The 12,504-nt window shown below is 32.7% G+C and overlaps 2 protein-coding genes across 2 annotated transcripts in view; one reads left to right on the forward strand and one right to left on the reverse strand.

Annotated features, from left to right (window-relative positions):
• LOC105169166 (kinetochore protein NDC80 homolog) overlaps positions 1 to 2,657 on the forward strand; it is a 3,843-nt gene extending 1,186 nt beyond the window's left edge. Inside the window, exons 1-4 of the mRNA XM_011089492.2 lie at positions 1 to 22; positions 445 to 691; positions 1,933 to 2,079; positions 2,251 to 2,657. The exon at positions 1 to 22 is cut by the window's left edge and continues 1,186 nt beyond it. Coding sequence (XP_011087794.1) covers positions 1 to 22; positions 445 to 691; positions 1,933 to 2,079; positions 2,251 to 2,481 — 647 coding nt within the window. The 3' untranslated portion in view covers positions 2,482 to 2,657. The remainder of the gene's footprint in view (positions 23 to 444; positions 692 to 1,932; positions 2,080 to 2,250) is intronic.
• Positions 3,547 to 6,658, reverse strand: LOC105169435 (probable WRKY transcription factor 9). Its single transcript, XM_011089826.2, has 5 exons — positions 6,333 to 6,658; positions 6,082 to 6,234; positions 5,626 to 5,988; positions 5,402 to 5,515; positions 3,547 to 4,543 (listed from the first exon to the last, which is right to left on the reverse strand). Exons 1-5 carry the CDS (start codon positions 6,498 to 6,500, stop codon positions 3,860 to 3,862), a joined length of 1,482 nt encoding a protein of 493 aa, XP_011088128.2. The 5' UTR covers positions 6,501 to 6,658; the 3' UTR covers positions 3,547 to 3,859.

Raw genomic sequence — 12,504 nt, forward strand, 5'->3', positions numbered from 1 at the left:
AATGCAACCAAGCTATCAGAAGGTTTCTCTTCTCGTTACTTCCTTTATCTGTTATTCAAATACAACATAAACCAATTCATTTTGCTATCATCTCTTTCTGTTTTGCATGGTTGCCATGTTTATTCATGTTTGCATTTTACTAGACATATTATTTAGGCTGTTAATGGCTTTGAAGTCACTAAGTTGTTGCTATGTGGAGGCTGATTAATATGTGCTGCTTTTGTGACTTTGTCATCAAACATCTTTTGCTCCATGATATATGGAACCTTTTGTATTAGATGAAGTGCTGACACATATGATGGTTAGGTAGTGGTACGATTCGTAGTCCTGCATTAGGTCAACTGTGATTGCATTCTCTTTCAGGGCTTAATTAGTTCCCTTTTAAGGAACACTGTAATGTTCTATTGGATATAGTGGCAAGATTCATTCAGTAATGGTTTCTAGGTTAAAGCTTGGAAACGGGTTTCAATATCAGTTGAACGCGAAGGGGTCCACGCCATCTGAGGTCTTGGGATTAGATTACAAATCTATACTAAAGCCTGCAATTGCCTCATTTGCTGAGGACATAAAGAGAAGCTCAATGGGCAAATTGGAAGAATTGATCTCTCTTCGGCAACAATCAGGTGAGAATGCTGTAAAGCTTGAGGAGAAGCGAAATTGTATTGCTGTCCTCCAAACCCATATTGACGAGGTAAATATATGAGTGCTGATTGTTGCTACAGATACTTGCTAATACTTCTTATGCTCCTGCCTATTTTTGCTTCTATTTTTGGATGTCTGCACTAATTTTCATACTTATTCTCCAGATTCTAAACCTTTTTCTTCCCTGGATGTCACAAAATAATCCTAATCATCACGTGTCCGATGTTTACATATCTTTGCTCATTTAAATCTTTATATAAATTAACATATACGTATATGTACATTTGCATATTCCAGTCATTAAAAGTGTAATGTGGCACAACTTACCAATTAAAAACATTTTCCAAAGTAATTTAGAAACAAATCCAAACATCCATCACATTTTGCAATCCATTTCTTGAAACATCCTTTACTTAGAAACACTTTCCCAAAACAAATGACAAGTGATCCAGACATTTTCCTTGGGGGTTTTCTGTTGTTTGCTACGTGTTTTAATGAATAATTCTCCAAGTAAAACAAACACAAGTTTACTGCATGTGTTTATCTATGTTTTGAAGATTGCTTAATAAAACTAGAAAGAGGATATTTTTCAGTTATGAAACAGGGTCATTGATTTCATGCGTCTGCATGTTTGATATTTTTGGTTCATATAATCCAGTGTAATGGCTTAGAAGTTAGATGCAGTTTTGTCTTATGTCTAGCTTAAAGCTTGTTGTAAGCATTGATATTTATTGGCTGTTTGAGTTCTTTTCTTCTGGTGGAGGGCTAAATAATATAGAGTATATTGCAGATCTTAAGGGTTCAGCATTTAGTAATGTTTTTGCCTTTTCTCATGTCTTGGCATCTTCCTAATGCTTACACAAAGAAGAATAGGTTTTAATATTAATTTCTGTCAGAGTTTTACTACAGTAATGCTCCAGCATTCAACATTTGGAAACAGAGTCTACTAAAAGTATTGGTATTGAGAACGAATTGGGTGAAGCAACCTTATGTTGCCTGGTTTAACGGCCTCTATATGGAACACTAGATTTAGTGTTATATATCAAATTTTAGAAAACCAAGCAAATTGGCCTCACCCGTCTTTTTGTCAATTGCTAGAAGACATACCTGGCTAAGCATGTTGGTGTCATTCTTCCTTCCTTCAACTTTTATGAGGTTTCAAAGTTAGATGTTTGAGTTTCAAAAACTTTGTTTTCTGTGTATTTACTGTTGAAGCTGTGCAAGAGAGTTGCATAACACCTTCAGGAACAAATCGTATCTTAAAGTATCCTTTTAAATGCTTTTATGCAGGTTGAAGCTCAGTTGAATATAATGAGAAGAGAAACACAGGACTATGCATCTAGATGTGCAGCAGAAGCTAAAAAACTGGCAGAGGAAGTTGCGATGGAGGCTGAGAAAATGTCTGTAGTGGAAAAAGAAGCAGCAGAATTTTTGAAGGTAATGCCCATTTTCCTTTATCTACTATTCAAGATCAATCACTTAGTACTTTCTTTACATCTGTAACTTGTGCAGAAGGAAAGATGTTTCCTTGTTATGGCATTTTAATTGTATTTCATCCTGATTGGAAGTTTTATATACCAATTTGTTGTTTGACATGCATTTGTGAAGACATCCAAGGCAGAGTTGCAGGAAACAGTTATGCAAACAGAAGAAGAAGTCAAATTGTGCGCTCAGGAACTTTTTGATCTGATTAATTCAGTTTCAACATATAAAGAATACATGGGATCAAAAATTGCGCGGATGAGGAATGATCTTCTAGAAACTGCGGGCTCTGTGGCAGACATATATAAAGGATATCGTCCTTCACACAGCTCCGTTGTTACGAAGCCAAGCAACTGATGTTAAACCAACTCAGCACAAAGGATGCTATATCTTGTAGAATTTGATAAAGTCTGATAAACATATGTATATCAAATATTGTATTTTTGGGGATTTCCATAGCTATAAGATGCTCATGACTTGGGTTAATTTCCGTCAACAATTGAGTTTAGGTTTAAATACAAGAACACTTGCAATTATTTGAAAAATTAAAAATGCTGACGGTAAAAGAACTTAATGGGATTCTTTGAGTAATATTTTTGTCCCTTTTTTAAAATATATTTTATAATATGTGTATAATATAAGGAGTATTTGTTATTGTTAGTTTTAAATAATAGGGGGTATACGTGTAATATTGTCAATCTAACTAGTCAATTGATTTTATTATGTTAAATGCAAAATTATCATTGCCAAACAAGTGATTTAATTGCTGATTTTTAACTAATAGCTTGTTGTTCCTTTAGAGATATTCACGAATGTCTGTATGGAATTATTGACTAATAATATATACTTATCATTTTTATACGTATACCAACATAAAATCCTTAAGCCGAATCACGTTTGGTGGAGTGAGGTGTATTTTCTATGGCATTCCCCAGTCGTCTAAATTGAAACCTTGTAGGTCCATTAGATAACAGTAGCGGACCAGATTATATTAACATGCCTTAAGGTTATTTTTAGTACACAACCTCAGGTGAAGAAGGAAACACGTCTCGTACAGCGTACAAATTAACAAATTAGTATAGATTTTCTATATACATACACCCTATACACTCACTCGATTCAACCATAATTTATAAGTAAGCAGACCAATTTTTAAATGTTGTTGCATCACCAACAAATTAACCCAAGACTTGTGTCTATTAATTATATATGATGTTATATTTAAACAATATAGGAGAGAGATACAGAGTGCAACACTAAATTTCAGAATAGCCGTAAAAAATCTCATCGTTTCTGTTTAAAATGTGTGTGTGTGTGTGTGTGTCTAGATGTATATGCATCCCTACATGCATGCATATATATAAAGATACATTACGCATAACACATGACACCAACCAAAATGGTATTACTATTAATTAATTTACAGAACCAAATGTCTCAGATCCATATTTCTTGGAAAGCTAACTACAAAAATATGTAATAAGTACGTGAACTATATATATATATATCCTTTCAAATGTTGAAGTTCTTGAGTTCTACAACAGTCAATGCTTCACATGCATGGAGATCATCATCTGACAAAAATCTAAACTAAATTATAAATAATAATCCCAATAAATATATATATATATATATATATCACATAATAATCTACAAGTAATTCAACGCATCTGTATCTATCTCTGATCAAACCTTAATTTCAGATTCCTTAATTTATGGCTATCTAGCTAGATAGCTACCGCTGGACCGCGTTACCCGATTCGAGGACCCATGTATTATCCCTAGGGCTCCCATTTCCACTTGTTTGGGTTTCTTTGTTAATGAGTACTGTGGAAATGGCTGCTGCAACAGCAACCCTAATTAACTTAGGGTCAGATGCAATTGCACTCACATTTTCATCATCTAACATGAATGGTTTATTATTATTACTAGTATTATTCCCTTGATCACCTTTGGATGAGTCCTCAGCTCTCTCTTCCACTACTCTATTATTAGGGCTTGAGAAGAGTTGGCTCACATTGAAGTTTCCACCTTGTTTAGGCATATAATTCCAAGAATAGCCGAATTGGGGGATGGGGTTTGAAGAGCTGCTGCTAGCATTGTTTGTGAGATCAAGTACAATGCCTTTAGAATAAGGGTCATGATGAAAATTAGGGTTAGGGCTAATTGGGAGGTAAGGAGAAGAGGGGTTCATCAATTGATGAGGGCCAATGCTTTGGTAATTAGGGAAGTGTAGTTGGTTGATGGAGGGTGATAGTGTTCCGATGTTGGAGAGCGGATTGCTCGAGTCCAACAGCATGAAGGATGCTGCGCCTGATGTTGTTGATGCCATTGCTGTTGCACCTACTGGAAGTGGATGGTTGTGTGTTCCTTCGTATGTTGTGATCAGTATCGACCTGTCTTCTAAACACCTTTGAACCTGTGTCATAATTACATTATATATAATTAAGGCCGATAATAGCAAATGAAGAAATTAAAAATTTAGGGATAATTACACTATCATATTCTAGTACTTTAGTTCATTGTTGGTTTAGAAATCATGCACGCGATGCCCTCCATTGTTACTCATCTCCAACCCATGGTCATTAATTTGAACTACATTTGGACGGATGAATTTGAATTTTAAATTATTATATATCAAAAGAATTTAAAAAACTCTATCAATATTCAATAAAATATAATTCAAAACTTGAGTCAAAGAATTTGAAATTAATCCTTTGAATTTAGAAGAATCCAAACAAATTCAAAAAACAAAAATTTATTGGGGGTTGAAATTCATAACTTTAAATCTATCAATTTAAATACAACCTCGATGAATTAAAAAAATCATCATCAATATTTTCATTATCTTTCTGAAATAATGTGTGTTAAGTTGAAAAATGATACAATTACCCCCTGTAAAAGATTGAACCTCACTTTTGCATATCGCTATAAATGTTATCCCATAAACTTAATTACAACCTCAAAACTTGCAAAATTTAATCAGAACAACTAATACAAAGTTGTTCTTTGTCCTAAAAATTCATCAATAAAAGTACTTGGCCATTGATGAATATACCCATCTGTCCAAAAAGTGGGTATGCATGACTCAAAAGCAATTAATGTCTAACTAATAGTGCTTTAACAACAGATTATATATTAGCACTAATTAACCTAATTAAAGAGTACGATCTACATGTATATGTATATATATATATATCGACTTTGAATTAAAAAAAACACACGTATAAAAGAAATTATATATAAATAAATAATGTAGTTAGGAATTAATAGATACCTGTTTCCTGACGGGGCATCCTGGTGCTACGGTGCAACGATAGTAGGCTCGAGGGCAAGGGTTTCCTTTAGCAATCTTCTGGCCGTATTTTCTCCATTGGCATCCATCGTTCATCTAAATTTATAACATTATCATATGGATGGATCTTAACAACTTCATCCATCCAATATCATAATAAAACAAATTAAATGAGTAGCTAGAATTAATGAAAATTATAAACTCACAGTGGCTGCTTCACATCTTGCCCTCACAGAAACCCTAGCTCTTTTATTGTGTTGAGAATTGATAGTACTACTGCTCATAATGTTGCTGTGTAGCTGAGCTTGTAATCCCCTCATCATCACGTCTTTCGTTTTCTCCACTCTCTCGTCGTCTCCTTCCACTTTGCTCGACGAGCTTTGCAGCCTCAAAGATAACCCTACTTGTTCCTTTTCTGTGTCATCCATGTGTGGCTCATCGGACGAAACTACTGATGCTGTCTGATTAAAACTACCTACACTCCTCGGACTAATTTTACTCCCTTGTTCAGTAACCTCATGACCACCCTTTTGATTTCCAATCATGAGGGAGAAATCTATGTTGGGATCCTAAAATCATCAAAAAATTTAAAGAAAGCTATTGAAATCAAGAAATTAATCAAACAACTACAATATCTATATATCAAAGTTGACTAATTTCACCTTCTTATTGTGACGACTACTATTTCGCTGAATGATGGAAATTTTTGCTTGCAGATCAGTGTAATCCTTGATAGTTTGCTCGACTGCGCCCCGTAACATCTTGTTCTCCTCCTTCATCTCATTCATCCGCAGCTTCAGGCTACTCATCATCAGCTACATGTAAAATTAATATATCATGTGGACATGCATGATTACATACAGTAAAAAGACATAGAGCATAAGACAACATGTGATTAACATAGATTATATACCTGATCTTGATGTGTCTTGAAGCTCTCCTCAGAACTTTCACCCTCAGGACTAGCACTTTTCTTATTAGCTTCTTGAAGCTGCTTTGATTCAATGTCCTTTGCGGGCTTGTTGTTTGCTTGTTGTCGTGCATCCAGCTTCAGCTTCAGGGAGAGATCGATGTTTTCCATTGTTTCACTTTCTTCTGTTGCTTTTCTATCGATCCATTCAGATAACAATTACAACAACATCCGCAAATTGAGACTGATACACGGCTTCTTGTGTTCTTTCTATCTCTGTCTCTTGGTTTCTCTCTCTAGAAATGAATAGAGTTGAGGCCCAGAAGTCAATTCCCTCGTCTGAAATCAATTAAGCAATAGTTAATTAGCAGGAAGAATTAGTACAATTAGAGATGGCATTAAGGACGCATCTAAGTTTTGACTTAATTAATCCTTCCATCCTTAGTTACGTCTTAATTCTACTAAAACCATTGCCTCCATATTCTATATATCTATCCTAATATAAAAATAAAATATATTTTTTACTCTCGAACGACGATATATAATATCACTATACCAATTTTTTTGTTGTGTCGTTCATCGTAAACTTAAGTTTCTTTCCTTTTCTTTCTTGTTTTTTTTTTTCCCTAAAAGGTTGTGCGTTGGTTGGCAAAATTACGCTTTTAGTTTCCATATGACAGGGGTTCATTATTTTTAGTCATTTACTTTACGAGATTTTTAAAATAGTTTCAAAATTGAGAGAATTCGACACATTAACAAGATTTCCAAATGATCTCAAAATTAGAAAAATTTGACATATTTAATCTTTACTTTATCGAATTTTTAAAATGATCTCATAATTGAGAAAAGTCGTCACATTTAGTCCTTTATTTTATGAGATTTATAAAACTAAATGTGCTTGAGTTTTAAATGTGCTAAGTTTTTTAATTTAAAAATTCTGTAAAATAGAGGACTAAAATGTTGAATCCTCTATTCCATGGGACTAAAATATAATTTTGCCATATATATTTTATTTTTATTTTATAATATAATTTATAGCGTGAAAGATTAACTAAAACGATTGGTTTATATCCAAATCAATATTCTGGTGGGGCAGGCTTTTCAAGATTTGCTCAGCTGATTTTGAAATTACTATAATGTCCTTTTCATATTAAACATGTATCGATCTAATTGGTAAAGTAATCGTCGATATATATATTTTTTTACAAATATACATTGTATTTTGTATTATACTTTTCGTATATGTGGGTCATGTGTACGAAGACGTCTAAGGTATTTATACTCACAATCTACCAAAAAATATACACATATATATTTCGTACATTATATTTAATAAATACTATTTAAAAATTATGATAAATCAATACTAGCTACCATGCTTAAAAAAATTGAAATAAAAATTTAAATTTTGACTATGAATAATGAATATATATCATGCTTCATATAACAAAGACATTTGTTATGATTTTTAGTTGTAATTAATATTTTGACATTCTTCAAAACATAACTGCTAATAATCGTTGCACAATCATAGTTAGTCAATTTTTGCCATATTTTTTCACTTTTAACTATAGTAACTGATCATTATCATAAGTAATATTTCTTCTAGTGACAAACTTGCATACAAATTATCGAACCACAACCTAAAGTAATAATTTAAAATAGAGAATCCAAACTATTAAACTAGCTAGGTACGAATGATGTTTTGGTCGAGGTTAAGATTGAATTTTTATGAACAAGTTTGATGTTATAAATTCGAGTCCCATCAAATATGTGAGTATTTATCTCAATTTATGTGTTTATTTAATTTTATTTAGAGTCATATTAATGTATGAATTGAATTTAATATTAAAGAAAAACTAACTAAATAGGATCTACTAGTAACTACGTAGCTGAAAGCATATTAATTATAATTCTATTTTATAATTAAAATAAATAAATAAATTGGAGGTGACATAAATAATATAATATAATTTGAATTAATATGGAAGATGCTGAGGTGAGTACGAAATCCTATGAACTGATGAGAAGCCTTCTTGGGATCGCAGATCTGGAAATAGTCAACTAGAAGACCTCAACACACACACCCATTTTATTATTATTATTTTTTTTTTATAGAAGTGATAATAATAAAATTATTTAATATTTTAATATAATATAGAATAATAAAAATAAATTCACATAAAATGAGACAAATATCAATTAGTCTTGATAGAATTTAAACCCGACCAATAATCTCAAATTCATTTATAAAAGCTCAGTCTTAATCACTCAGTTAAGATAAATTTCCGTCCTTTCTCATTTAATTGGATTATGAATTTATCAACTTTTCCACCAGATCGACATTTATGTGAAGTCGAGAGATTAAATTATATTAATCAGCTTTTGATCATGGTATAATAATATTTAGTTTGTTCCTTTACTAATTTCTTGGGGCTATAGCTTAATTAATTATAGTTTAATTAAAGAGGGTGGACTTAATAATAGCTAGAAGTTGAAAGCTGGAAGTCCTCCTGCAGGACCAATTCCCCCACCTATCTACCTACATATATCAATTAATTCCACATATCTCTATTATAAAATAATATTTTACTTCATATATATTCTTTTATTTTACGTATATGAAATTCCCGTTATTTATATATTCAATATGATCTGTGATTGGGTAGATCTGACGGTTGACTTTGACGATCAGAGCTGATGATTTCTCAAACATGAAGATGGAGTATATATTATTAATTTTTTATATTATACATAAACTCTCGAATATTATATAAAAATAATAATTAAAGTATATAATTAAACAATGGCAGTGAGAATGATAAGTAATTAATGCATCTAATTAACTACACATACAGCTTTTAATTGAAGTTTGTTTCAATTTTAATGTTGTTGACTTAAGGTTGTGATTTCTTCTATAATTCAATTTAAATATTCCAAAAATAAGTTCATTGTGCCCTCTTTAATTAATTAGCACTTTGATCTACGGCTCTTTTATAATCAATTACAACTATATTTTCGAGTTTCAATCATCAACAATCAAATATAATTAATTATCAATATCATATATGTATAACTAATCAATAGTTACTATTATTATTGAACAATTGAGTACGTATCTAGCGTTCAATTATATATAATTTTTTTGATATCAAATATAATTAATTATTAAAATCAAATATGTAAAATAAAAGATACGTCTGAATACTAATCTATCTTTTTTCTTTTTATTATTTTTAACGACTATTGGGGTTTACGTAATTCTGGCTATATGTATGTATATCGAAATTATTGAATAAAATTCTGAATATATTTTTCTTTATCCTAAGATTCGTATTTGGGTGCCAACTAAAATATATATATATATATATATATATAGGAAGGTCCACAAAGTCACATGTATATATATTTATTTTAATATGTTAGGTGAGGAAAGTGTTGGTAATGGATAATAAAATGGGTTGAAAGGAGGGTTAGTATGTTTTCACGTTCTTCACAAGAATTAAAATTTAATTAGTAGTGGAAGAGGCAGATGCAGTCAACTCAACTTGTAATCAACTTATAATTCAAATAATATTGGATATTGTTGGGGGTTTATCCCTTCAGTTAGAAGCCCAAAAATAGCCCTAATCAACTATTATAAATATTGTGACTTTAACAATCCTTGGTAATAATACAAATTGTTAATTTATAGACTATATTGTCAGTATAGTAGATGTTGTTTGATTATTATCAGACGATATTCAATTTCGTTGGCCTAACAGACAGTGGCGGATGGATATTGAATAGGCTTCTAGGAAGTGGAGGGGCAAACACATTATTAATATGGCATACCGTGTGCTACTTGGGGTATGCATTTACCACATTTGGAGGGAACGCAATATGAGACGGTTCGAGCACACTTCGAGGGTCGCCAGCTACGTTAGCTAGATTAATCATAGAGGACGCCAGACTACGGATTCTTAGCAAAAATCTTTCTAGCTCTGTTAGCTTTAGTGCACGTTATAGATTATGGCGTATCCCTTGGCATATCGAGAGATAACATATCATACGAGCACTGTTGTATTATACCTCTTTTTTTCATTTATGAAATTTATAGTTTCCAAAAAAAAATAATAGAAATTTATTTATAAAAGAATAATACAATAATAATAAAATTACAACAGAAAAAAATAAAGCAGTAAAGAGGCTCAGGGAGCCGAGATTCAGAGAGCCAAAAACACAAGCACAAAAGGCCGGCAACCTTTCTCACGGTTGCTCCAAAATCTTACCAAGAGACCACCAAGAGTTGTTCACAAAGAACAACTTAGCCATTTAGAAAAGTATCACAAAGATCTATCAAAATCTCTCAGTTTTTCTTCTTAGGTAGTGTGTATATTTTCATATCAAGTGGGTTTATCTATACGGTAGAAATATAAGAGAAAGAGGGAGATTTGGACGGTGGAATGAGTTTCCAAAGCTATTAAAAACTATTGGTGAAGAAACAAAGAGGTGGGGAGAATGCTAGGAGACGGCAGCAGCCGAGGAGGAAGAAGGGGAGAGAGTGATGCTAATGAGAGAGAGGGTTAGGGTTAGGAGCTTTTAAATAAAGCTTATCAAGTCGGGTAGGATAGTGGGTCGGGTTGGTTGGTGGGCTGGGTTTGTCTTAGTGGGCCTAACAGTCTTGGGAGAAAAATGGGAGCCATCCAAATGAGAAGGTGGGTCTTGGGCCTACTTAAAATGGTCATAGACGATTTATTTTAATATTTTCCATCTTGGACCAGGATCCAAAGAAACCAGGTCCAAGGCCGGATCTCGACTATCATCATAGCCATTATTTGCCATAGGAGGTACCTGCAAAATGGAGGAGAAATACAAGCATAGATATGGGTTAAAAAAATTATCCTAAGTTTAGTATTTGAAGACAAGTTTTACATTTTTCTAAAGGTAAATATTTGGTTCCCATATCTTTTGGGTTTAGGTCAATGTTTATCTTTTTTAAGTTGATTATTTTTTTCCAACTATGTCCCTTATAAAATGGTATCTAAATTCGATATGTTTTATTCTATCAGATTGATTTTTTACAAATTTGAAATCCTGATTGATTGTTTGAAAATACTGTTACTTTTTCCTTTAAGAATTCTATCTCATCTAATAATCCTTTTAACAAAACTGGTTCTTTAAAAGCTTCTGTAGTAGCAATATATCTAGCCTCAGTAGTAGATAATGCAATAATGTGTTGAAGTTGGGATTTCCAGCTTATGCATGAGCTACATAAAGTAAGTACATATGAAGTTGTTGATTTTCTACTATATCCATCATTAGTATAATTAGAATCCACATATCGAATAAGTTTAACACCATCATTACATTTAGAAAATCTTATACCATAATTCATAGATCCATTCAAGTATCTAAATAACCATTTAAGAACATCCCAATAAGGTAAACCTGCATCCCGCTTGAAACAAGTTTTGAGCTACCAATATACTGTGCCAGGTAAAGGAAGGTCTACTACCCAAAGTGGCTAAGAACACGTCCCTGATAGGGAAGTACTTAGCTTTGAGACTTGACTGATCTGTTTGTCCGGGTGGATCCAAATATGCCAAAGTTATTTAACCAACATCGTAAAAATTAAATATATGAAGCTGATGGAATCCCAAGTCACCCATGAACTTACTCTCACACGAGCAGTTTCACGAGACCCATTGAATCTTATTCTGCCCCCTATTGCTCCACCAGAAATTGGCCACCATGCTATCGGAAGTCCAAAACAACCCATAGCATAGGTAGGGACTACTTGAATGACTAATTTTATCAACACTTCCTTTTCTGCTTGAGACAATAATTTCTCATTCCAACATGTTATCTTTTATCAAACTCTGTCCCGGGTAATGGTAAAAAGCTCCATTTTCGAGCAAGCCGCTCTCGAAGGGAGGCCCAAATAGAGTTTCATTTTGTTCTCCCATCTGATCGAGAATCCAACCATAATTTGGAAGGAAAAGCTCTCCTCTATGTTTCGGCTAAAATCCATAAAAAATTTAGTGAAATTTATCTCCTATCTCGAAGCAAAACGATAAACCTCCAAGACATGCTTCATTGCCTCGGTACACTCAGGAGAAGCTCGACAGAAAATCGATGTGTCGTCAACAAAACGAAGATGAGAAATGAAGGGGGCACCTCTGCAAATAGACAC

Source organism: Sesamum indicum, linkage group LG8, assembly GCF_000512975.1.
Source record: "Sesamum indicum cultivar Zhongzhi No. 13 linkage group LG8, S_indicum_v1.0, whole genome shotgun sequence".
In the NCBI taxonomy this organism is placed as follows: domain Eukaryota; kingdom Viridiplantae; phylum Streptophyta; class Magnoliopsida; order Lamiales; family Pedaliaceae; genus Sesamum; species Sesamum indicum.

Excerpts from the sequence above, each read along its gene's own strand:
- LOC105169435 (XM_011089826.2), bottom strand. The coding sequence starts at position 6,500 with ATGGAAAACATCGATCTCTCCCTGAAGCTGAAGCTGGATGCACGACAA. Across the intron at positions 5,989-6,081 it reads GTAGTCGTCACAATAAGAAG|GATCCCAACATAGATTTCTC; the intron begins GTGAAATTAGTC and ends TGATGATTTTAG. Across the intron at positions 5,516-5,625 it reads CAAGATGTGAAGCAGCCACT|ATGAACGATGGATGCCAATG; the intron begins GTGAGTTTATAA and ends TTATAAATTTAG.